The 27188-nt window shown below is 44.3% G+C and overlaps 1 protein-coding gene across 3 annotated transcripts in view; it reads right to left on the bottom strand.

Annotated features, from left to right (window-relative positions):
• The window catches only part of RFX4 (regulatory factor X4), a 351260-nt gene that overhangs the window by 150534 nt on the left and 173538 nt on the right, over positions 1–27188 (bottom strand). For all 3 annotated transcript variants that reach the window (XM_078654089.1, XM_078654097.1, XM_078654104.1), the window contains 4 exons: positions 26263–26340; positions 21837–22000; positions 20087–20187; positions 1288–1346 (listed from right to left, as the gene is read on the bottom strand). In XM_078654089.1, coding sequence (XP_078510215.1) covers positions 1288–1346; positions 20087–20187; positions 21837–22000; positions 26263–26340 — 402 coding nt within the window. The remainder of the gene's footprint in view (positions 1–1287; positions 1347–20086; positions 20188–21836; positions 22001–26262; positions 26341–27188) is intronic.

Below are 27188 nucleotides of genomic sequence, written 5' to 3'. Positions count from 1 at the left end.
GCCATTTAGTTACAACGGGTCTGTATGGGCATATCAGACGATGTTTATTTATGCCAACGAAGTCTATCCCTTGTGTTCCATGAAAATAACTCGAGTAATAGTGCCTTAGTGAAGGGAATAACGGATAATATTGATATCGATTCAGACACAGACTGAGTGATTGCCTATGTAAGGGCAAAAGGAGGGTCTGAGGTTCTGTGAATTCTGAACCCTTGGGTTCCGTTTTGTGCATGGTAGCCATTTTGTGGTTGCCCTCACATAGGCCTATGACTGTGGCTGAACAAGTCTTTCAAGGACATGTACACCTTAGCTCGAATTCGTGCTGACTCCTGTTTGACCTGAGTGAACTGACCCTGTTGCCTGAAGCTGACCTTGTTAAACCAGTTCCTGCCCTTTAGCTGATCAAGATTGAGGATCAAAGCACAGGACATTGTAGAGTTTGGTATGCACACACACACACCCCTTAGCCTGCTTCTTATCTGTTTCTGTTCCTTCTTTTATGGTCTGTTTATGATATGGGTTGTGGTCCTTTTATTATGGGTTTGTCCGGCTTGTGTAAGAAGGAATGTTAGGCATTTTGCATGCTTGCAAAAGCTAGGACTGCCCCTTACTTGTATGCTGAAGTTTGCATATAAAAGGCCTCTGTTTTCTGTTTTCCTCAGACTACCTCATTCAGTTGCTACGGCTTCTGTGTGACGTGGCCTCACTTATTAAATTTAATAAAGATGTCTTTTCATATTTTCAGCTTCTGTGCCAAGTTCTTTTTATTAGTAAGTATTCCCTGAGAATGAAGATTACAGTTCTTCAAAGCGACTAGAGTCATGAAACATGTATTGGCCCGAGAAGTTCATTTCATTTTTTAAAAATAAATGTTTTTTTTTAAACTGTCCATTACTCTATCGTGGATACTCATTGAATCACTAAAATTGAGGGCTTTATCCCATAAGCACCTTTGAGGTCAGTGTGTCAAAAACTTTGAGGAGCCTCTGTATCCCTCTACCTTTCATTGTTTAGCACCTTCAAACATTCCTATATAGATTTTAAATACATTACATATGTATTTATTTCAGGGTAGTTGATGTACAAGAACCTAGCTCTAGGGACTAGCATTTCAAAGAAGGGTTGCTTCAGGTAGTGCAGCGTGCTGTGTGGGTTCTGACTGACACCAGTTTACAAAATTAAGATTGTGACAGGGGAAGGTTTGTAACATGTAAAAGGGACATTAATAGAGAGCAGTTCTTTTTTTTCCATTTCACAGCTTCACACTAATAAATATTTTTTAAGTACCTGACATAGATGATTTAAAGACGTCTGTCTCCGAAGTATCTGGGAAAACCTTCGCGACACTGTTGATGAAATAATTACAAAATCAAAAGATAATGTAAGAATGCACAAGAACATATTAAAAAGCAAAGGCATAGCACTGGTGCATCAGAAGGTTAAGCATACCACAAATTACATTAGCAATGTAAGGGTTATATTTTTGTTCTGATGTATTCACACATTGTATTAATTTAACTAATCTGTAGTGAGTATGACCTCCTAAAATCTAGCTGTGTTCTTCAGTGAGTGTGAGAATAGTGCACATATAGCGCCCACTTCGTATTGTTCCTGTTGATGCTCTTATTAGGAGTTGCATAGGGCACAATCTGCAATTAGTAAATACTTTTTGAACGTTAGGAGGCGATTTTCCTAAAATGGTTTCAATGTTTCCAACACAGACCAGAAACTGTTTCAGTGGCAAGTGAGATTGTGTCAGAATTATTGTTTTGTGAATTTGATGTATGAGGCCAGTGGGAAGGACCAGAAATCACATAAGGATCTTCTTGACTGGTAGGAATGCCCATTGTCTGTCAGATGTATATATATATATGTATATATATATATATATATATATATATATATATATATATATATATATATATATATATATATATACGGCAGTAAGCAGGTGGAAACATTTTGGATATGTTAGATGTACGTTGAAAGTTTTGTATTAATGAGTCTATTCTCTGATAATGTGTGGTACATCTTGATAGATCGTGCTGTTGGGAGCTAGGTGGCACTTAACTATATGCTGTACCTGTACTGTATTCTCTGGCACATGCTCTACTGGTGTTGCATGTGATCCAGATTCTTCCCAGAGCTGGCTAGTTCACATCTTTAGGGAAAGTTTGCTTGCTGCCTAGAAGGTGGTGGTAGTTATAAATATGAGGAAAAGAAAATGCGTGTTCACACAGAACAATCTCAAATGAAACATGTTGTGCTCTTTTGAGGTGAAAAGAGGAAGCGTTTCAAGTTTCAATGCACCTCCAAGGTGGATGAAACAATCCAAGGTAGTGGAGTGAACTTTAGGAGAAGTGCCCATCAAGTTAGAAAATATGGAAGAGTTGTGTAGGTGATATTATACATGAAGAGGTCAAGACTGATGTGGAACAGATATCAGCCAAGGTGGAGCACTGGGTTTGCATTAAGAATGGTGTCTTCCATTCAGAGGTGAATATGTGTTTTTAGAACCTAAAAAACACCGAGCTGATGTGCAAGTCAGTTCAACTGGATGATGGCAACGTTTGCCATCTTACCCATATTGGACAATGAATTGACACAAGGGGCTTGTCAAGTCTTAGAAGAATATTGAAAGGTTTCTAGAGGATGTTGAAGAGTTGACGCAAGCAAGTGAATGAAGAGGTGAGAATGTGAGCTACCCGAAATGAGCAATTATTTGTTCTGTGGTTGATGAAGAAGTATGTTAGTGAGGAAACAGCTAAAAGGTGTTTTCCTGTGATATATACATGGCATCTTTTGGCATGGTTTCCCGTCTTTTTGCTTCTGATCTCCAATTTTTGACTGTGCTGAACTTCGTTTTTGCTGGTTATAGGAGTCTGGGTACTTTACCACTGCTTACCTGTACTAAAGTGCAAGTGCTCTGTAACTAACATGTAATGGCATTTGGTTTCTCTATGATTCGCATATTCGATTTACTGGTACGACCCAAGTACAGTGCACTACAGGTGCCCAGGTCCTGTAAATCAAATGCTACTAGTGGCCCTGTAGCACTGATTGTACCACCCACGAGTAGCCATGTCAACCTGGCAAGCTCACCTACTTGCCAGGTCCAAACCTTCCCTTTTACTACATGCAAGGCATCCCTAAGGTAGGCCCACGGTAGTCCTATGGGCAGGGTTCAGTGCATTTAAAAGGTAGGACATGTGCTGTTGAGTTTTAAATGTTTTGTAGTAAAAAACTGCTAAATTTGTTTTACACTACAGCAAAGCCCATCTCTCTCATAGGTTAGCATAGGAGCTGCCTTGTAATACTTTACAAGTGTAACTTCCAATTGGGACAGATAGAAAATTGGAGTTTTGTGTCTCTGGATTCACAATTTAAAAACACATCTTTTAGTGAAGTTGTTTTTTATATTGCAGGTTTGAAAATTCCACTTTTAGAAAGTTGGCATTTACTTACTTTAACCATTCTGTGCCTCTGCCTGTCCCTAGAATACAAGTCTGGGTCAGAGTGACAGCTAGGCTTTCTGAATACACTCTAGACAGTCACACACAAAGGAAACTGTGGTGTGCACTGCATATCCTGATGGCCCATCACCAGGCTGATCGGTCTTCCTGAGCTAGAGTGGTGGGAGGAGTTGACACTTACACCCGAATAGGGCTGTGCCTGTCCCCTCACGAAGAGCTGCATACCACCCTGTAGTGTGTCTGGGGCCGGGGCCAAGAAGGGCAGGGTCTTGTGCACTACAAAGAGCCTTCTTTGAAGGTTTCCTACTTCAAAGGCTAAAATGGGTATGAGTACTGGACCTCTGACACCATGTATGTGTGGAAGAGGTGTGGCGCAGTGGCCAGGGTGCCTGACTCCGGACAACGGGGTTCACGGTTCGATCCCCGGTCTCGGCAGCAGCTTAGCTCAGCACCATGTGACTCTGGGCAATAGCTTGCTTAATCTTCCCGACGGCCCCCAGCGCCGGGAAACCACTTCGGAGGGAGCTGTGCGCTTTACAAATGCTGGTATTTCATTTCATTTATATACAGAGAACATATCTGGACTGAGGACATTCTGCCAGGAAGAAGAGCTGTTGTGTTATCAGGATGGACTGCCACTTTGCTGCTTGCTACGCTGTGTTGGCCTTCTGCCGGCTGCTTCTTGCCTGGAAGTCAGAGCACTGGACTTTACTCGCTACATCCTGCTTTCCAAGGTTTTTCAAGAGCTTGACTGAGCTTGCCTCCTGTTGCTGAAGTCTAAAGGACATCAAAGCCTTTACCTGCATCTTGCTACCAGCACCTGGGCTCCTCTGCTGTGAGTCCTGACCTGCCAAGTGGTGCCAAATCCATTCCTGGGCCGTTGCAGGTGAATTTGGTGCAGTAACCAAGAAATCAACGCATCGATCCAAAGCATCATTTTGGAACCAGCGCACCACTACAAAACCGACGCATCGCCACTGCCTGCACTAAAGCTGTGCATAGTGCTCGCCCAGTGAGCGACACTAGGACCTTGACTTTCAACACAGCCCAACTTTTCCGCAGCACCTCCGAAGAACTACTGCTGCATGAGTTTCGCACACTGCACCACCGAAGTCTGTGGTGCACCGCCCTGACTCTGACGCATCCCTGGCCCTGCTCGGCTTTTAGCTGACGCATCGCCTTCAGCCAAGTGGTTTGACAATGCTGAGGAATTGACGCACCGTGCTCTTGACATCAATGCATCCTTGACACTGCGTCACCTTCCGGAAACGGGGTCTCGCTCCACCAACCAATGCTTCACCTCTCCTGCACAACACATCATCCCGGAGCGGCAAAGCTTCAATTACCTTGCACCGCATCACCTCCTCTACACGACTCATCGTCTTTGGTTTTCAAAGCATCCAGGGCACTACGTGACTTCTGTATTCAGCCCGTGCTCCATCGTGGTTGGACTGAACTTTTGGATTTGTCCAGGTCAGGCGCAACCAGATAGCCCTACTTGGACCAATAGATTTCTAAGCACTGTATTTTAATGTATTATTAAAAATGAACATATTGACTTGTGTGTGTGTTGAAGTTTTGTAGTTTTGGTCTTGTTTTAGTCAGATAAATATTGGCTATTTTTTCTAAACTGGTATGGAGTACGTATGTGGTGTTTTAACTGTGTTACTGTATGTGTGCACAAATACTTTACATATTTTCTCTTTAGGTTAGCCTGACTGCTCTGTGCCAAGCTACCAGAGGGTGAGCACAGGTAAACCTTTAGTTGGAACTACACTTACCCTGACTAGAGTGTGGGTCCCTACTTGGACAGGGTGCATACCTCGGCCAACTTGAGACCCCATTTCTAACTTTCTGAGTGATGCTAATATTGCAGGTTTGGGTGTTGAAATGGTGGTTAAAAAAATAGGGAGCTAAGACCAGAAGTACCAGAGTGGTGGCTGGAGTAGAGGGGTGGAGATGAACGGGGAAGCTGTAAGATCTGGAGATGCTGGTAAGGAGAGAGAGAGACCGAAATGGAGAGAAATGAGGCCTAATAATTATGTGTGGGACTCAGACCAACCATATCTTCCTGCACCGTTTTGCTAAAGTAGCCACACATTCTCTAACATGACACCTTCTACATATGACACCTGAATCATTTCCATGGAATCTCTCTTAGTAAAACCTGAAAGCATAAGCCTTCTAAGAGCCATATATTTATTCTATCAAATTAAAATGTACAAGTGATTCATGAAACAGTATCGTCAAAGCCAACAGCTTTGACTTTTTCTATTAAGTGAACATTTTTGTATGATTAACGGAGGGCATAATTATGTGTGTTTGCGAATGGATGGGTTGTGTTTCTGTGCATAAGGTAGAGTGTAAATTATTAGGAATATGTATATTAGAGAATCTGCATTGTTTAAATAAGTCTGTGTAGATGGGTCATAAAGTGGCAGGATGAATGAACACATTCATGTATGTGTGTCTGTGAGTTGGGTAAGGAATGGATGGATGTGTGAGTTTGTATGTGGTTGTGCGCATGCCTTCAAAGGCACAGCATTACAAATACCCCACATAGAGAGAGCAAAACGAGCACTGACAGCAGCAGTAGACTCTCTCCTCGTGCACACAGAACAGCTAAAGCACAGTCAGTAACAGTGAAACATTCCCTCTCTTGCTGACATGCACAGATAACTTAAGTGCTGCCTCTGACAAAGGTAACAGACACAACACAGGCAACAATAGTACACACTTCCATCACTCATCAATTTATCTATTTATATTTATAGCTTGGTTATTTGTTTTTTACTCGTGCAAGATGTCAGACAACTTCGAAAAAAGGAGTGTCAAAATATTTACAGACATCATCTACTTTCATAAAAAGTAACGAAACACGACCTAGCAAGTACTAGTAAACAACAGATTCTTAGGCAATGGATGTATAAAACTTTATAAATAAATAAATAAATAACGCCCCAACTGCACTGCCCTGCCGGTGATCAGCAACATCTCCACAACCTTCACCAGATTTTCAAAACACTCCACTAGAATTTTCACTTTTATGTTATAAGTGCTTAAGTTCAGTAAAAGTGATGATCAGTGCACTGCGAATATTAGTATATTAAATCATGCCAGGATAAAACACCTGAACCGTCGAAAGTAAACTCAAATTAGGTATGAAAGTACTCACCCACCATTATAATTCAATGGTACTACTGAAAATAAAATACACTGAGTCTACTTGTTTAAAACGTTCTTTAAAAAGAGAGTCATCTTGCCAAACACAATATTCATTATACCACTGGCAAGGAAATGCAAATTGTGAACAAGAGTTTTACACCGTCTGAGGAGATGTTCTTATACAAACTTGGCAGTTCTTCACTATGCAATATGTTTTGTCAGAAGTGTCTGTATAGTGCACAGTTTGCCATTTCTATGGTTTTGCAGCATTGTTAGCATGGTTTGGACGTGTCTATCACACAATGGAGCCTGCCTTTACTTGAGATGGTGGGTTACCTCTATGGTTCTCTGGTTCATTTATGTGGCATTGAACTGTAAACCTATTTGGCCTTGGAGATAGCTGAACCCATTGCTTGTTGCTTATGAAGACATGAACTTTTTGTGTGTGGTGTTTCGTGCTAATGAGTGCTGTTGGTTTCATAGTTGCCAACAAGGTAGAGTCTGTAGGCTGTGGGGATGTATGCTAGGAATTTTGTCTAATGTGTTGAGTGGATGTTCAGCATATCAAGGTGGAAAGTACCACCACCTACACCATGAAATCCATCCACTCAGGAGCTCTCACAGACCTATGCCCGCCCCTCTATCATCACTGCAACATTTCCCGACGACTGGAAACACGCCGAAGTTAGACCACTACTCAAAAAATCCTTTGTTGGCCACAGTGAACTCAAAAACGACCTGCCAATCTCCCTGCTCCCATTCCAAGCGAAGGTACTGGAAAAGATCATCAACAATGAACTCATTACACACATGGAGCAGAACCAGCTACTTGATGCCTCCCAATTCAGCTTCCGCAGTAATCACAGCACTGAAACCGCCCTGATCGCAGCCACTGATGACTTCCGAACCCTCCTCAACTGAGGAGAAACAGCAGCTTTGATCTTCCTTGACCTCTTGGCAGCCTTCAATGCCGTATCCCACCACACAGTGATTGAGAGACTCTCCACATCCGCATCCAAGGGAACGCACTTAGATGGATCACCTCCTTCCTTACCAGAAGAAACCAGAGGTTCCACCTCCCACCTTTCACCTCTGAACACAAGGAGATCACCTACGGTGTACCCCAGGGCTCCTCCCTCAGCCCCACGCTCTTCAATGCATATATGACCCTGCTGGCCAACATCATTAGATGATAGAGAGGAGTTGGCCTAACGGCTAGGACGGTCTACCTCGAACATGGGGAACTGGGTTCGAGCCTTGTAATGAAACTGAACATCCTGTGATTCTGGGCAAATCACTTAATGTCCCCTTGCCTAACAAAAATGAATGTGTCCTCATGTAATGCAACTGGTGCTATGTAAAGCGCACTGATACCCGAGCCGGGTCAAGTTCGCGCTATATAAAACTCTGTAAAAAAAATAATAATTAGATCCTACAACGATCTCAACATAATTTCCTACGCAGACGACACCCAACTCATCCTCTCACTCACCGATGACCCCATCACCTCCAGAACCAACTTCCACAGATGCATGACAAACGTCACCGATGGATAAAGAAGAACTGCCTGCAGCTGAACACAGACAAGGCAGAAGTACTGATCTTTGGCAGCAGCAGCAACACATGGAACGACTCCAGGTGACCACCAGACCTAGGACCCGCACCTACTCCCTCCAACCATGCCATAAACTTCAGAATCATCATTGACAACAAGCCCACCATGAAATCACAGATCCACACCATCTCCTCTGCCTGCTTCCTCACTCTGCGCATGATGCGTAAGATCTTCAAGTGGCTACCCCACACACACACACATGGTGCATGATGATACAAGCCCTCATCACCAGCCGACTAGACTACCGCGATGCCCTCTACATAGGATCATCGCACACCTTCTAAAGAGACTTCAGCCCACACTGAACACCGCAGCCAGACTCATCCTTGGCCTTCCACACTGAACCCACATCATACCCCACCTCAGGAAACTCCAGCGGCTCCCTGTACAGCAGAGATGCCAATTCAAGCTGCTGACCCTCGTACAGAGGGCTCTAGACAACGAAGGACCAGCTACATTAAGCACCACCTAAAATTCCACCAACCATCAAGAAGACTAAGCTCCACCGCCCTTTCACTTGCCCATACTCCCCGCATCTACTGAAGCAGAAGTGGAGGACACAGCTTCTCCCACATTGCATCCAAGACCTGGAACAGCCTCCCCATGCACCTCCAGACCATAACATCCCTTCCGGAATTCCGAATGGCGCTCAAGACCTGGCTGTTCGAATAAGCCACTGGAACCTGCAAGCACCTGGATCCCCTCTCAGGTGATTAGCTGCGCTTTATGAATCCTGATTGATTGATTGATTGAAAGTACTGTTGTGAGCATGGTAATTGTCAACTATCTATAAGGCATATCTGTGCTGTGTTCCTATGTACAGCTCTGTTCACCAGTCAGTGGAGCATGAAGTGAAACAAATCCATCCACAGCCCAGATCCGACAGCTATCATTGAGTCAGGTCTGGGATCCAGAATCATCCCAGTAAAATATGCTGACTTTGCCCCTTTGTAACTTGCTGACATTGGGGTACATTCAGCAGCACCAAACTTCGTGAGTTTTATGTTCACAGCAGCAACCTACAATGGGGGAGAGAGGTTTCTTATTTTTACTACCAGCTGAACTCAACACAAATGTCTCACTGAAAAGATTATCTGCACTCCTGTGGTTCAAGACCTTTCCTGGCTGGGAGCTAGGTGGAGCATGACACCCTGACGCCACTCTGGTGGAGGTTTACAAAGACACTCAGCTTGTTTTCACTTCATGAGTGCTTAATCGACAAACCCTGATTTTGAGTCACGTTTTTGATTTTTACAATCCCAATTTTTAAGAGGGTGGAATGCACTGCAAGAATCATCTGACGGTATGGCAATTCACACTAATAACCATTTATAAAGTGCTTACTAATTTATCTTTTATTTCCCTCATAGGGCAACTCATCCCTACGTGCTTAACATCACTCTTTTGTTATACAGATGCAATGAATTGGATGCGTGCAAGTCAATTTACAATAAATATGACATAAGAGAGTGATGGTTACAATGTGTAGAGTCCCATATCTAGAGACATAAAGTCCGAATTTAACACGTGTGTGAGGTCTACACAATGCAGTTCTTTGATTGTACTAATACGTGTCCATTTCTACCCAAAGGAACCTTTTTTAGCATCCTTAGAATAATGACAGGTTGAGAAAAAACAATAAAGTATAGACGTATGCCTTGCACTTTGTATGCAGCTCCATGTTGCCGCTTCATAACTCTCTATGCTATATCACGTGGATTGTAACTTGTGATTCGCAGATAACAATATGATCTCTGCGACAAGAGCATTAGCCCACTGAGCGATCTACACAAAATAAAAATGAGTGAGCTGTAGGTTAAACGTGTGCTTTGCAGCAGTTACATTATCCCTGTATGCTGTTTTATAATGAGTCAAACCTGTGACTAGACCTCTGCTGGTGCATCAACCACCAGACTTACCCTGCCATTAGTATAGCCTGGAAATCGCTGGACACACAAAGATCTCTGTAGCCTTAACCCCATAAGATATTTTAAAATTCAGCTGTTTGTAAGCTAGAACATACTTACTGTCACATTTCACCTTGTTGTCAGTTTCTTTTGGGCAGGGTTTAAAAAACATGAATGTGTAAGTTAACTGTCAGATTTAGCTCATTGTGACTCTGATCGTCGTGACTCCAACCCAGTTTTGCTGCCACACTTTGGACCCCAATTTATGGAATCCTAGATAAAATATTTTCCATCTCCGCCACTGCTAGTTAACCTTTACTATTACTCAGAATTACATTTCTGTTTCTAAAATTGTGAAATAGCAACCCCAATAAAAATGAATCTAAAACAATCAGTTAGTTATGAGACTATACCTAACAATGTAGGACACCCTGAACTCCATTCACTGTGGAATCTCATGTGCATACATGTGTTGTGGACATTTTCAATTTTACCTGACTCACATAAGTGGTATGCCTTCACACTGGAAATGTTCTCTTTTTGGGGTGCTCATAGCTTTCTAATGACGCTATGAGTATGGATTCAATCCATGAGCAGACTTAAGATATTTGTAAAATGCACAAATGTGCCTGCCCACGTCTCACGTATGTAGACTCCGGTTGGCAGGTAGCCGAGTGGCACTGCGTTCCCATGCAATATAGCACCCTTGTCCTATCCCCCCCAGTCATCAGAGCAGGGTCACAGGGTACACAGGAGATGGTCAGGGAGGGTAGATCAGCCCCTTGCCAAGGGTACTAACCCACAATTACTTCAGTTTTAGGAAGAAACTGAAGACATTCCTATTCTAAATGACATGATCTCTTGCCTCTACTGTCTTCAGCGCGGAGATACCCCATGTGGGGCGATTCATGCGCTTTATAAATCAGCTAAATAAATAAAAATAAATAGGTCACATCAAGGGGTCACTTCTGGGGTTGTGGCAACGGGGGGCATTTAAGTGCTAGCTCCCACGCTGTGACTTCCCTTGTTTGGAGAAAGAATCTGGGTTGGTTGAGTAACAATGTGATAACAGTACTATGTGAATTCAATGTGCCCTAAAGCAAACCACATTAGAACCAGTTAGGTCACAACACATAATAATGAAAATCACTATGCATACCACCAGTTGGATAGTCAAAGACAGCAATACTGGAGTGCAGTAAATCCCTCACACTGTGCCGCACCCCCGGTCACATTAGTATTTATAGGCCTAATTCACCGACAGGTTGTTGGGCACACACTGGCCCTTGCCTACGTGTCACTTACGAATGTAGAAAAAAAAATTTACAACTGTGGCAGAGAACCTCTACGCAACAGTGACTTCCCTGCATACTAACAATACATCTATCCTGTCTTTGTGATTCGGGTTCGGACTTTGTGTGCAGAGCTTTGCACAAGTAAGAAAACGAGTTACTTACCTGTAACTACGGTTATCCAGTATTGGTATCTTTCATAGATTCACATGCCTGAATCATTCCCCGTCGTCGAGGCGGGAGTCCCACGGTAAATAAAATATATAATAGCAGTGCCTAAAATTTCTTGTAGTAGGCTGGAAAAGCCTAAAGGCCTAACTAGGCCTCAAAACTTAGCAGCCTATCTACATCATTATGTAAAAAGACCTGAAATAGTAGCCTCAGCCAATCAGCTGTCCTCACCCTCTAGAACCTTCCCAGCTCAGGCAGTTCTCCTCAGATTTTCCCAGCACAAGTGAGAATTAGTATCCATAGACAGAACTGCCCTACCGGGGAGGAGGGTGGGTGCATGTGAATCTATGAAAGATACCAATACTGGATAACCGTAGTTACAGGTAAGTAACTCGTTTTCTTATCCAGTATTAGGGTATCTTTCATAGATTCACATGCCTGAATCAGAATAGCAAGCAGTAACATCATGCCTGTCGATAGAGGAAGGTGGGAGACAAAGAAAACATAAATCTATCCCCACTCAACCAGGAAGGTAATAGAGCACAAAACGTGTTAACATAACATATGCATCAAAACCTTCAAATATAACAGATAGGACAGCATTATAAATATATACAGTTTAAAGCAGTATAAGAAAAAATATATATAAGCTATCCAACCTTAGTGAAGAAGATGCTGCAGCACTGCATCACCAACAGCTGTGTCATCTTGAACTGCCGACTGCAGACAGTAATGTTCGGTAAAAGTGTGGACACTTTTCCAAGTAGCAGCTCGGCAAATGTTCTCCAGCGTCACTCCAGCGAAAAGGGCCGTAGATGTCGACACTGTTCTTGTGGAATGAGCTTTGACCTTCCTTGATAAAGGTCTATTGGCCTTGTCATGACAGAAGGTAATTGTAGAAGACAACCACCTGGCAATAGTTGCTTTTGTGACAGCTTGACCGAAGGTGGGTCTTCCATAGGCAACAAACAGTTGTGTAGATTTACGGATGTCTTTCGTTTTCTGCAGATAGAACTTCAGACACCTTTTCACATCCAGAGAATGTAAAACCCTCTCTGCAGGAGTTTTTGGATCCGGGAAAAAGGTTCTGAGTTTGACCGGTTGATTAATGTGGAATTGAGTTGGCACTTTAGGAATGAATTTTGGATTGGTCCTAAGCGTAACAAATTCCTTAGAGAATTGCAGAAAAGGGTGAGTAATAGTGAACGCCTGTATTTCACTAACTCTGCGAGCAGAAGTAAGAGCCAACAAGATTGCAACTTTCCAAGTCAGAAACTTCAGTTCTGCTTTATGGATTGGTTCAAAAGGCCTTTTTAGAAGTTGGGAAAGAACCACATTAAGATCCCACTGCGGAGGAGGAGGACGAACTGGAGGGAAAACTCGGAATAGCCCTTTAAGGAATTGTTTGATCAAGGAGGATGAACATAAGGATGGTTTGTTGGAATTCTTCCGGAATCTGGATATTGCTGCCAGATGTACTTTAATAGAAGAAAAGGCTAGACCTGATTTAGCCAAAGAAAGCAGGTATGGAAGGATGGCTTCAGGAGGAGCCTGAAGTGGATGAATCTCATTATCTCCACACCATGAACAGAACCTCTTCCACTTGAAACGATATGTTTTGATGGTACTTTGCGCACGTGCTTGCGACAATATCTCCCTGCAGTCCGAGGAGATGTTTAGGTCTTTGAACTCTAGGAAGTCAGGAGCCAAGCGTGCAAGTGCAGCGATTGAGGATCCGGATGATGGATTTGACCTCCCTCTCTTGTCAGCATCGACACTGTCGGTTTGAGCCGAAACGGAGGCTGTTGAGACAGTAGGAGAAGCTCCTGAAACCAATATTGCCTTGGCCAACGTGGAGCAATGAGGATGAGAGTGCAGTGTTCCCTCTTCATCTTTTGCAGCACTCTCGGAATGAGCGGAATCGGAGGATAAGCGTACGCAAACATTCCGGTCCATCTCATGAGGAGGGCGTTTGCTCTTGACCCCCTTCCTGGGAACCTGCTGGCATAAAACAGGCACTTGCTGTTTTGCTGCGTGGCAAACAAATCCAGCGTCGGTTTCCCCCAAAGCCGAAAATTTTTCTCTACTTGATGTTGTTCGAGCTCCCATTCGTGGCAGTCCACAAATGTTCTGCTGAGACTGTCTGCTAGAGAGTTGCGAACTCCTTGTACATGCTCTGCTTTGAGGGATATGCCGTGACTTAAGGCCCATTCCATCTCCTGAGCTTGCAGTGACAGGGCAAGAGATTTCGTTCCTCCCTGTTTGTTTATGTAGAACATGCTGGTGGTATTGTCCGTACGCACCAGCACGGACGAATTCACGATCCTTGGTAGAAAAGCTTGTAGGGAAAGAAAAATGGCCCTTAGTTCCAAGATGTTGATGTGCATCTGTTGGTACTGATGAGACCATTTTCCCTGGATCTGAAGGTGACCTCCCCAACCTTCCATGGACGCATCCGTAGTCAGAGTGAACTCCGGAATCTCTTGGAGAAAGGTGAGGCCCGGCGACAAGTTGTGCGCCTTTGACCACCAGAGAAGAGCCTGTTTCATTTTGACAGTGACTTTGATGCGGTCGTCGAATGATCCCTCGACCTGCTTCCACTGACGAAGTAACTCTTCTTGCAACGGTCTCATTCTGAGTCTTGCCATAGGAATGAGGTTGATCGCAGATGAACACATCCCCAGAAGAGAAGCATATATCCGAACTGAAAGCGACTTTTTTGCGGATATCTGTTTTGCTAGTTTTACAAGCTTGTTTTGTCGCTCTTGTGTCAGGTATGCCTTGCACTGGCATGTGTCCAAGGCTGCTCCCAGAAAAGTCAATCGTTGACGAGGTTGGAGTTGAGATTTCTGTGAATTGAGGGTCAGCCCTAGATTCGAGAATAGTGAAAGTGTCCTGCTGACCGCTTCCATTGTCGAGCTTCTGGTTGGACCTTTTAACAGCCAGTCGTCGAGGTATGGGAACACCTGGAGTCCCAGGGACCTCAACATTGCAGCCACTGGAGCCAGGCATTTTGTGAAGATTCTGGGGGCCGATTTGAGGCCGAACGGGAGGACTTTGAATTGGAAATGGACGCCGGCCACTTGAAACCTTAGGAATTTGCGGTGGTTCGGGTGAATAGGGATGTGAAAATATGCGTCTTGCATATCCAGGGAAGCCAGAAGGTCCCCTTCGTTGAGACAATTCAGAATGTCCTTCAATGTCACCATGCGGAAACTCTGTTTCTTTAGATATTTGTTGAGTTTGCGCAGGTCCAATATTGGACGCCACTCTTCCGAATTTTTCTCCACAAGGAAGAAGCGAGAATAAAAGCCCATCCCTTTCTGAGAAGGATGGACTCGTTCTATCGCATTCTTGCGTAGCATCTTTAAGGCTTCTTTGAAGAGTAAGCGCAGGCGAGGGGGAGGGGGACCCCTGGGCGGCGTTGTTGGAGGCTTCTGCAAAAACTCCAAAGTGTGTCCCTTGCTGACCAAATCCAGGACCCACTGATCTGAAGTTATCTTCCGCCACTGATGGTAAAAGGCGGAAATCTTGGCGCCCACGGGGAGGGAAAGGGGTATGGCCGACATCCGGCAAAGCTCATTGGCGCTTGTTAGAATCTCGCCCTTGATTGCCTGAGCGCCGTTTTCCTCCTTGCCGAGAGAAAGAACCAGAAGCAGGCTGCCTGTTAGAAGGTTGGTAGTAGGGCTTGTTGTAGGTAGATTGATACTGTCGATTTTGTTGGTTGGAATAATTGCCTCTGGATGAGTAGCCACGACCTCTTGCTCCTCTAAAGGACCCCCTCTTGTATTGCAGGGTTCCAAGAGATTTCGCTGTATCGGTATCAGTTTTAATAGCCAATAAAGCGTCATCAATGTGCTTCCCAAACAATGACTCACCATCGAATGACATGTCCAAGATCTTGGTTTGGACCTCAGGTCTAAAAGTGGTAGCCTTGAGCCAACCTTGACGTCTAAGCACAATTGCCCCAGCCAATTGTCTAAAGTTGGTATTAGAAATGTCTAGGGCGCAATCAATAATTTCTGATGCCGCCCTTTCGCCTTCCTGCACAATTCTGCGCACCTCCATCTGTTGATCCTCCGGGATCAGCTCAAGATATTCCGTGATCTCAGACCACATTTGTCTATCATAACGAGCCAGGATAGCTAAAGAATTAGCCGCCTTAATGGATGCTGCTGCGTTTGCTGAAAACTTCTTTCCAATTGCATCAAGCCTTCTTCCCTCCTTGTCAGGTGGCGTTGAAATGGGAGCAGAAGGATTTTTGGACTTCTGCTGCGCAGCCTGAGAAATGACCGAATCTGGTCGAGGATGACCGATTAAACAAGCAGGAGTATCAGCTGGTGCTCGATACTTTTTGTCTATCCTCGGCAAAACTGCCGGAATGGAAGCTGGAGTTTTCATTATATTGAGACCTTCCTTCCATATATAATCGATAATAGGTATGGCTCTGACCACTCTCCGATATCCCTCTTTAAAGTCATGTAAAAAGCAGTCCGACTGCTCAACTGTGACAACTAATTCAAATCGATTAGCAGCTCTCTGCATAATATTGTGAAAACCCCCAATATCTTCAGGTGGAGAGTCTGAAGGACGGGGAGGAGGTGGAGAAGGTGTAGGGATGACATAATCCTCCCAAGGATCCACCGGAGTGTTATCCGGTAACTCTCCCTCTTCCCTACTTTCTTCACCATCAGTGGAAGAACTGTCTACAACTTGAGGAAGTGGAGCAGTATGTTGTTGTGGCGACAACGGAGCTGTTGGCGACGGAGGTCTTGGCACAGGAACTGGAACAGGTGACCCAGCGGGCGCACCTTCATTGGGTGGAAATCTCTGGCGATAATCTGCCAACATAGCCTGCAAATCCTGTATTAAGGAAGTTGGCAAATGTGTTGTGTCCTCAGACCGAGGAAGTCTACTATGAGGTGACTGATATGGTGTTGAATAAACATCATGCACATAATGTTCCTGAACCTCTTCTTCATCATCCTCTTGAAATTTAATATTCAACTGAGAAGGGTGACAGGCAATCCCAAAGGGACCATCATCCTCTTCCCCTTCATCCGACTCCCCTTGCATGTATGTCTCCAAAATGTGCGATGGCAAAAGTGGAGAAATATGTGAATAATCCTGTCTTTTATACGTTTTCATTTGAAAATGAGTGAATTGTATTTTTGCTGGTGGGGAACCGTGCATCCGATGAGCAGAAGTCCCAGTAAATGGATTCTCCGTCGACGGTGCTGTCAATGCTAAAGATCTTGCCGTCGACGAGGCCGTCAATGGTATCTTCTCCGACGAGTCCTTCGTCGCCGGGACCGTCGACAATGCCGTCGTCGACGAGCCCGTCGTCGTTGGGACCGTCGGTGGTATCTTCGTCGATGAGTCCCTCGTCGTTGGGATCTTCGTCGACGAGTCCCTCGTCGTCGGGACCGTCGATGGTATCTTCGTCGACGAGCCTTTCGTCGACGGGGCCGTCGATGGTATCTTCGTCGACGAGTCCCTCGTCGTCGGGGCCGTCGATGGTGTCTTCGTCGACGATGCCTTCGTCGACGGGTCCGACGTTGGTGTCTTCGTCGACGAGACTGTCGATGACGTCTTCGTTGACAACGAGGCCGTCGACGGTGGCTTCGACGACGAGTCCTTTGGTGACAATATCTTCATCGATGACGGCCTTGCGGTCGTCGACGGAGCAGACGATTTAGTCGACGGAGCCTTCGTTGAGAAGGATTTCGACGATGGTAACTTTGTTTTTGATAGCAAAGGTGGTACAGACATCAAAGGTGACGTGATAGCTGAAGTAGTAACCACAGAAGTAGAAGAGGAGGTAGAAGTCCAAGTAGTAGTAGGTACAGACACCAGAGAGATAGTCTTAGCCTGGGTTGTACTCACATGTGAAGAAGCCGATGCACTCTTAGAGGGTTCTGAAGCTTTCTGAGAGATTTTCAACATTTTCTTTCTCTCAGGAGAAGCATTGTCCGTGGATCTAGCTCTCTTGCTAGAAGTAGAGGCTTTGTCCTCATCATCTGTGGATGAAGACTTCAGCCCCAAAAGAACCCTTGCCTCCCTATCCCTGATGGTTTTCTGAGGGAAGGTACGGCAAATTCGACAGTCCTTCACCACATGTGAAGGGTGCAGGCAATAAATACAGTCCGAGTGCTTGTCATCCACATGGACTCTCTTCTTGAAGCAGGTGCCACAAGGTTTGAAAAGAGCCTTCTTTTCAGACATTTTAAGGTTTGAAGATCCAAAAACTGAGTAGGCACTCAGGGAGACTCCCTTACACACGAAGTGCGGTGAAAATCTGAGGAGAACTGCCTGAGCTGGGAAGGTTCTAGAGGGTGAGGACAGCTGATTGGCTGAGGCTACTATTTCAGGTCTTTTTACATAATGATGTAGATAGGCTGCTAAGTTTTGAGGCCTAGTTAGGCCTTTAGGCTTTTCCAGCCTACTACAAGAAATTTTAGGCACTGCTATTATATATTTTATTTACCGTGGGACTCCCGCCTCGACGACGGGGAATGATTCAGGCATGTGAATCTATGAAAGATACCCTAATACTGGATAAGCTTGACGTTCTCAAAGAAAATGTGCGGGGAACTGGTCAACGGTGTTCCAATCCTAGAGACAACTGGATATCACTTTCAGACATTCTTAAAATGCCCTGTTACTCAGTCTCGCTTGCTAGCATAAATGGAGCGGTGGGTTCTCTACACCGTAGGTCACTGAACTTGGCAGGTCCCGTATTCTCATGGCTGTCTGCAGGCCAGAAAGCCCACTTTTCACTTCATCGCGATCACTGGCAAAGGGGGAAATGACGAGGCTTGCTCACTTGCAAACTATGTTGAGGGGGCTATGAAATTTGTGGCACTCGATGATTTTCAACTCAGTTATAGGAGTTACCCCAGAAAAAAGGCTCTGTTTTAATGACAATGTAGTTTGGGCTTGCTATTAGTGTCTGGGATCGACCTGAACTGATGACATGGAAGGGTACCGACTAATGGCCCCACTGATGGGCTCCAAGGCACCATGGGTAATGAATGCTCCCGCAGAGGGCTGCCTGCTGTGGACATGCATGGCCGAAGAGGCAGTCTGATATGGGGAAAAGCTCAAGACCTAGTTTCACCAGGTAATAGGTACATCTGTGTGATGAGAACCTACATCTATGCTGTGAGACTGTCTCTTGATGCACAGATTCCACCAAGTCTTAATGATGTCTCAGCGTGCCCAAATTGTGAGAGGTCAATAACGTGGAAGAGACAATATTTCTTCCAGTTCGGACCTACAGCACAGCTTGTGCTTCTTTTATCTCAAGTCAATTCATACTGTGTTTTGGGCAGTTAGTAAAAGCGACCTGAACAACTTTATTGCTCTGGAGCAGACAGCAACACAAGTGTAAAGTGTTCTGAAGTGTGTAAAAGGTAGCGAAATTAAAACTCTAGTGGCGCAAATACAGCTGCAACATTTTTTTAAATATTGTTTGATATGAAGAATGTGTATTTATGGCTGGGGATGAACATGTTGATATCAAGGGAAGATAAGACAAGTTCAAACTAAATCACGCATTAAAACACGTTCTCTAATATTTGTTTTCTAAAATCTGAATTATGTATTCGTCAAATGTGTATTGTGTAAACAAGACCTGGGGTAATAGATCACTTTACACAGGAGTGAGTCAAAAGATAAAACATTGAGGTATAGTACTCACAACACTATAAGCAGTAGTGTTTGTAGCATCAAAGACGTGGCCGGTGGCACCAGCGGACCTGCTAACACTGTCTTCATTTGGGAGCCTTGTTTCCTGTGATGACTATATTTGGAGGTGGTTTTGGGAAAGTAGGATTTTTAGTTCCTTTTGGGATAATTTAAGACAGAATAATCCTGATGTTTAGAGGGATGGAGTTTCATATCCTAGGGTAGAATGTGTCCTGAGAATGCTTGATCCAGAGATTGAGATGTCTTCAATACTGGAGTTTATAGACTTCTTGTTGGTTTTGACTACCTGTGACCTGCAGTTTCTGAGAAGAGTGCCTAGGGGTGCCTTCATGAAGAGCCTTATGCGTGATGCAGACTTGTTTGAGAATACTCTGTGCTTTGGTAGGGGCCGATCGAAGAGATTAGAAAGGGGAATATGTTGTTATATGTTTTTGGAAGATCTGACAAGCAGAGTTATATCATCGCCTTGACAGAACAACTTGTTTAAAATCCTGGTCTGGCGTGGGCTGCTTGACGTTGTGGAACAGCCTCAGTTGGAACTATGCTACTTTAGAGATGTATTTAGTGGGTTAATTTGTTTGTCCAAGATTAAGCTTAGGAATGTAGCACGCTTGACAATAGGTGAGCAGATATCAGGTATTATAGCACATGAAAAACACGCCTGCACTTGAGTGCACAGAAGGAATTCATTATATGATTCTCCTTTACACAAGTCACTCCCAGATTCCTAAATAAACCCGTTTCAATACTTACGCTCAAATTTGATGTTGCGTAAATTTTCTGGCAGGTTGTGGAGAGCCACTTTTAGCCACTCATCTAATTGTTTTGCGAATTTCCGGATCACTTGTGTTAAGCTGAAAAGAAGAGAAATTGTTCACATCATTTTTGTTTCCTTGCCAATGTGGAATTCCTTGCAGAATTTCAATCATTCCTTCAGAGACTTTACAAGAATCAGTAATGCAAAATGATATGACTTTTATTTTGATATTAAAATTAAATTTTACTACATAGTGCATTTCTGCCCAGCGGGGCTTCACGCGAGTAAGTGGTAAAGTCAAGCAATGCCAACATAGATCAAATCATACAGTAATAATCTACTGTAAATACTACTAAATCCGAGCACAAAAGGGCATGCCCTGAGAGTCATGGGTGCCAGGCTGCCTTAGGGCGTTCCAATGTGTTGGACTGGCCAGTGGAACTGTTTGGCTTTATGTGGTTCCTAACATTTTGTTCTGCATGGTATCTGCTGGTCATAGTAGGGGTAGGCGAAAACGTGCAACTGTTCTACATTCGATTGTGTATCAAAGGAAGGGAGTTTAGAGAAGGTGATCAACGGACACGGTTAACCACCCATGGAGGTGGGTGGAAGGTCCAGTTGCAGCTTGTGTCCGTGTTTTGCACTAAGGAGACAAGAGAGGTCGCTGTACTGTTCCTATGGAGAGTGAGGGAAGTGTTTAGCTGGCATGACCACAGATGTTAGAGTAACATCCTGGGGCATCCATTTTGTTGGATTTAATGGCCTCACACACTGGCCATTAAATCCAACAAAATGGATGCCCCAGGATGTTACTCTAACATCTGTGGTCATGCCAGCTAAACACTTCCCTCACTCTCCATAGGAACAGTACAGCGACCTCTCTTGTCTCCTTACTACATTCGATTGTATCATGCACATTTCTACCTAAAAACTGTATATGAGTTATGCCCTTGGGTATAAAAGTCGGGAGAGAGACTCATAAATTCATTGCTCGGTTGTCTGCGTGACATTTATTAATATCTTTTACTTGATCCAGACCCCTGTGTGCACAGATTATGTGAAAAGCAGAAGTGTAAGAAAAAAGAAAAAATATGTGAAATACATGAAACTCATGAATTGGAATGAAAACGTGGCTAGGTCACACTTTTTCAGCATGTGACCTTATTTTTTATACACCTGCCCGATGGTGTTCAAAGACACGCGACCACATGCATAGGTACCTGGCATTATAAGGTGCAATTGTATCAAGAGCCTGCACAAAATAACCATGCATTACAGTGTTCCAGAAGAACAATGCCATCAACATTTAACCCAGTACTTAATTGATGCCGGTGTTTTCCGTTGCTTAGCACCGGCACTTTCTTATGACGGTCTACCACATGGTGGCGATGTCTGTTTATTTTTGAGCAGAGCTCATGCACAACAAATTTAATAAACTTAAACAACATCAAGGCAAGAGTCCAGGCCATATTTACAGGTCTTGGTACCTGCATTAGTCAATATGTTACACTTACTTTGTGTTATGCTTATTATTTGGCACTGCTGGCAGGAATAGTGGGTAGTGCCAACCACAGCCTCCTGGGAAATAACTCAGGTCCTGGCACTTAAAATGCCCCAATTCAAGATGGTTGGCATTCATACCAAAAACATGTGGATGACACAGAAGCGTTTGATGATGATGACACTCAAATTGAAAACACATGGATTTAAAATGTATTTGGGGATTCAGACAGAATTCAAACTCACCTGTCCGGTAACGCTTGCAGCACAGTGGGCATCAGAACTCCTGAAATTGCTTTGTATAATATTGAGTCACAAACTCCTACTATGTTCACTACTGTGGAAGAACCCAGGACAGGAAGCATGTGGGGTGGCATTCCTTGCCAAAAGTGCAAAAGAAAACTCTGAACCTACAATAGAAGAAAATAACCTAACTGTTTTAAACAGGTATACAATAGAGAGAATGCAGGGTTGGTATTATGGCGTCTTTTGCACTAGCATAGGGAATAAGATAATGCATGAGGGGAGAATTCAACAGTAGAAAATTACGCAGAGTGTGAGGCTTAAGGTTGGGATTCTGAGAGGTAATATTCGTACAAAGGTGTCAAATAGCTACATTCTTTGATGTAAATGTGTCCTGTGTGGATATTCTGAAAATGTGGCATGGCTCTATTCCCCGTACATCAATGGCAGGCACCCCTGCATTAGTGAATATTTTATGAGAAATTGGGACATGGTGCATGAAACCTCATTCTAGCAAAAGCGGTAGAGAGGAAAATAGTAAATGTACTACATTTAAAACAAACACTGGCAAAGTGATTAAGTCTTGCCTTTTGGCATTATTAATCCTTTTTGCTGATGCTGTTCAGCATCTGCAAGAGCAAAAAAAATAAGTTTGATGCTAAACAGCATCGGCAAGTAATAATGGTGGTTTATTACGCACACATGTGTGATGCATGCGTACATATGTGTCACAGTCACCACGTATGCATGCATTGGCCCTGCATGTGGCATGATGTGGCGACCACTTTGTTTTTTATTTACTGTTCCAAGATGGCGGTCATCCATCTTTGAACAGTAAATAAAAAAACATAATTTTTCTGCAAAAGAACAGCCAGGCAGAAAATCACAGCTGATGTGCCCGTCCCAAATTTTTCTTTTAAAGGAGAGACAGATAGGTTGAATGGGCATAGGGTGGGGCTAGCAGTGGCATCTGTGGGGGAGCAATGTAGAAGTTGTGGCAGGGAAAAGGCTAATTGAAGCTATGATGAAAAAAAAAAGTAAAACGTGAGACACCTGTGTGGGATAGAGAGGGGGAGCAACAGGGAGAGCGCATGTGGGTGCAGGAATTGGGGGAACAAGAGAAGCAACAGACAAGCTGGGAGGTGAAGGAAGGAGCAGTATAGAGAGTGGACGGGATTTCATTAGGGAAGCTGCACACAAGGGAGAGAGCAAGAAAACACATGCCTGCACACGGAGCGCTAAAAAAGAAAGAAGTTCCCTGAACGCAGGTAGTAGGCTACAGTGGGCTTTGCTTTGGATCAGTTCATTGCTTACCAATGGTTGGTTTTCTATCAGTTTCATGCAATTGCTTCGGATTCAGAGGCTTTGTTTCCTCCTCTCATCTTTGTCCCTCTTTTGAAGCATGGTTTCTTTGGCATCTTCTTGATTTGTCCCTCTCCCTCTCTCTCGTGGGCTCCCTCTAAATGTCCCCTCTTTCTCCGTGTGTCTCCCTGGTGTCCTTCGTGTCCAGTGCTATGTGCTACTCTCTCCCTCATGTGCTTCTCCACCCACTCCCTATGTAGTTGTCACCTTTGTGTGCTGCTCACTCTCGAGTGCTTCTCCACACGGCCATGTTCTTCTCCTCTGCCTGCCTCCACTATGTGCTTCTTCCCCACGTTGCTCCCTCCACATCCTACATATTGTTCTCTCCTTTGTGAGCTGCTTTTCTCCTCCTCTCTCCACCAGCCATTCCTCCTTTGCCTCCCCAAACCCGCGGTCCTTTATATTTTTATTTTGTGCCTTCGTGCAAAACAATCATGTTTTATTTACAGATCCAAGTAGCATCCACCATCTTGAATCTGTAAATAAAAAACTAAGAAAATGGCTCCTCTGCCATTCAGTTGACGCACATGTGCAGTGATGCATCCGCATGCTAGTGGAATAATGCAATATGTCACCTCATTGTGCCTTTTTAGGTCTCGCCTGGCGTTAGCAACGCGCATGCGAGTGCCTTTTGCTATCGATACCTTTTCCAAACTCATTTAAAGGCCCGCCCCCCTCTTTCCAATCGGCACACGACATCATTTATGTTAAATGAAGGCATGTGAATGGAAAGCGGGCTTCTCGGTGACTGCCTTGTCCACTTTTAGGACGGCCCATGTGGACAGGCCGTCGCCATCTTTGTTTCTGGCACATCGCACACTGCCATGCACTTGTGAAGTCAGTCCTCCCTTCCTCTCTACGATCATCCCGTGCACACTGCCATGTGCTTGTGAAATCAGCCCTCCCAGGACCGGCAGCCCCATGCACCACGGCACCAGGACGCCCAGTAGCGAGCCAGCCTTCGTGGGCACATGGCAGCTCGGTGAGGCCAACCTGCTCTTCAGGATGGCTCAGCAGATAAGGGGGCTGCTCTGCTCGCCGCAGGGGGAGGGTGGGGGTCTGTGTGGGTCTTTGCGCGTGAAGCGCCGCGCTGCCCTGCCTGTTGCGCGCCTGGTGTACTCACTTGATGATATTGTGTGCGTGTTATGATGTTGCTTGTATTATTTTGCCGAGGCCCTCATTTGATGTGTTATATTATGGTGTGTGCATAATAGGGTAATCTGCATATTTGTGGGGTGATGTGTGCATGCTGGAACGCTGTCAAATGTTATTATGGGTGTGCATGTTATGGTAGTGTTTGCATGTTACAGTGTGGTGTGCACTCAGCGTGTCACGTCGTGCATACTCAGTACTGGGAGTTTACTCAGTATAAGGGATCGCCAAGTCTGGGTCCAGAGACGCATTGAGCACGCATGAACCCCCTACCCGCAAACACACACCGGCTCTGCCAAGGCAGTTATTTCGGATAAACACCATTTTGGCACCATGAATTGGATTACATTGATCCGGAGAAGGAGATGTTATTTAGATTTCACTGTCTCGGCTGATAGATGCGGGCAGCAGCTGCCCCATGAGCCGTATTTTACCTTCAGTCATTCCTTCTTTCCCTTTTTCTCCTTCTCTGAACTTTCGATTTTCTCTACAAAAGTTTTTCTCCTTGATTGTTGATCGCTTCCATCAGCCTCTTCCTTATGTCTCCCCTATACCCCCAAGTCCTTGATTTTATCTTTATAAATCGGTTCCCATTTCTGTGTTGTGAGAACCGTGTGCGCAGTCAGTGAGTGAATAAGTTAGGTAACTAGGTTAGTCTGGAGGGAGAGAAATATAGAGTGTTGAGTTGGACTGGAGACATGAGGGCCGGGATTAGGGTGGGTGGCTCTGCCAAAAAGTGCCACATTACGTCTGTGCTCCGGAGCCCCCAGGAGGTGCAGGCCCCCCCATCTAGGGCCGCATTAGGTGTGAGGCGCACATTCGATACCTGGGCAAACTCCTGTTGTGTCGTAGATTGGAATTCCGAGGGTTATTTTCAGGTGCAGTCAGTATCGCACCCGTGCTACTTTCCCGGGGTCAGTTGCGGTCAATTACGTCAGGTCAAAGCTGCCAACATGTACCAGGGGAGCCTACAAAGTAATTACTGAGACGTGTGTAACTTGGTACGGTTGGCACTGATTACTACATGCTGTGCTGCGTTTTTAGAAGAAAACACAGAATAGAAGATATTTACTGGACACAATATATACCTCGCAGCGCAGTGTCGGGACGTACAATATCTGTTAAATACCTCGATCAAACCTGGTGCATTTGTAATTGGGGCATTAGTGTGACAGGGGTAACGCATGTGAGGAGAGCCCTCTGTCTGACTGAGTTCACTCCATAAAAAGCCCACGTTGCAAGGGGCACCTATCTGGGGGCAAGCACAGGGCAGCGCTCTTCAGAGGGTAGATTTCTGGTGCCTAAGTATGGAGGTCTTATTCTGCAAGCAGTGACAGGCATGGGTGGAGCAAGCTGCCTATTGCAGCACGGGGCTGGGTCAGATTTGCCACTGCAGCCTGGCCAGAAATGGGAATGCACCCATGCTGAGGGGTGCAAAGTTTGTCAGGCAACCTCTAAACCAAGACAATTGTATGTTAGAACTGTTCAAATGAGTGTTTAATTATCTATAGCACCCAAAAGCCCTGTAGCTGCAAAAAATAAACAAGCATTACAAATGCAATAGGTCTCGCCTTTAATTAAGGTAAAGCCATTTGCTTTGCTATACAATACCATTAGCAAAGCAAATGGCTTTAACTTAATAAAAGGCAAGACCTATTGCCATTTCAATGCTCGTTTTCCAATTCTTCCCACAGATGTTGCACAGTACTGGGGAAAAGCATTTTGCTTTTCCCCCTCAAAGTTCCACAGCAACACGAAAAGGAATTTGAAAAGCCAATTGGAACTAGAGGCTCGACTTGCTAGCTTTGCCAATGCCTGTTTTGTGAAGGTTGTCATTTAACCTTCAGCACAACTATTCTGAAATATTTAGGACAGGTATTTCCTAAATTTCCCAAGTGCTTTCAAGACAACTCACCTCATCGAAGTTGGCTCTGATTACAGTGTCCAGTATCCTCTGGCAGTGCGTTCTGTACATCATAATAAAAGTAGAAACCTGTGAAGGAACATGTAGTTAACTTTTACTAAGATAAAGTGTATGTTTCCATGCAAGAGTATAAGTGTAGAATTTCTTGAGAAACTAAAACTGCACAAGCAGAAGCATGCCTTCACAGACAGGGACATGCTAAGGGTTTTGGAGGGCCTGGGCCAAAAGTATTTTGGGGGCCCCTGCTAGGAACAGCTTTGAATTTATGATCCAATTTGAGCTCTTTCATGCCCTCTTCAGCCCGTCCACAGACAGTGCACAGGCATACCAGTCCAAATTCTAAAAGAAACTTTTTTTATGGATATTGCATGAAACACAAGCAACGTTTCTTTGAAAAATGTCTGCAATAGACTCTCAGACATCACCCACATTAAAAATAAATTAACTAAAGGAAAACAGTATTTATAACAATCTGTATAAGAATTATTCAAGTTAGTTAGGGCAAGACTCTGCAGAACAGAGCTGGCTCTATCAGTGGTTCCCTAAACGGCTGGGGGCCTAGGCCAAATCCCTCTTGGCCCATGTCGTTAAACGTCTCTGTTCACAAACGTAGTAACACTTCAACTTTAATGCTGTTTATTATGCCATTATGCCTTTTTGTGAATTTTTATAACATTTAATTCTCTTTTATTTGTTTTTAAGAAACTCATGGTGCAACTTTTTTTAGATGTATTATTAGCTTTTGGACACTGTTGACATATTTTAAAGATATTTATTTTTGCAATTCATGTCTGAGACCTGTATTTAAAAGAGAAAAAACGGGCTCTTGCCTATTTTCCAATGTTCCCACTTTGACATATACATTCCAGACATGCAGTTAAAATACTGACTGGGTGGCAATCCTGGATCTTCACCAT

This window comes from Lissotriton helveticus, chromosome 1_1, assembly GCF_964261635.1.
Source record: "Lissotriton helveticus chromosome 1_1, aLisHel1.1, whole genome shotgun sequence".
NCBI classification, from domain to species: Eukaryota; Metazoa; Chordata; class Amphibia; order Caudata; family Salamandridae; genus Lissotriton; species Lissotriton helveticus.
This window is presented reverse-complemented; position numbering and strand designations above follow the sequence as displayed.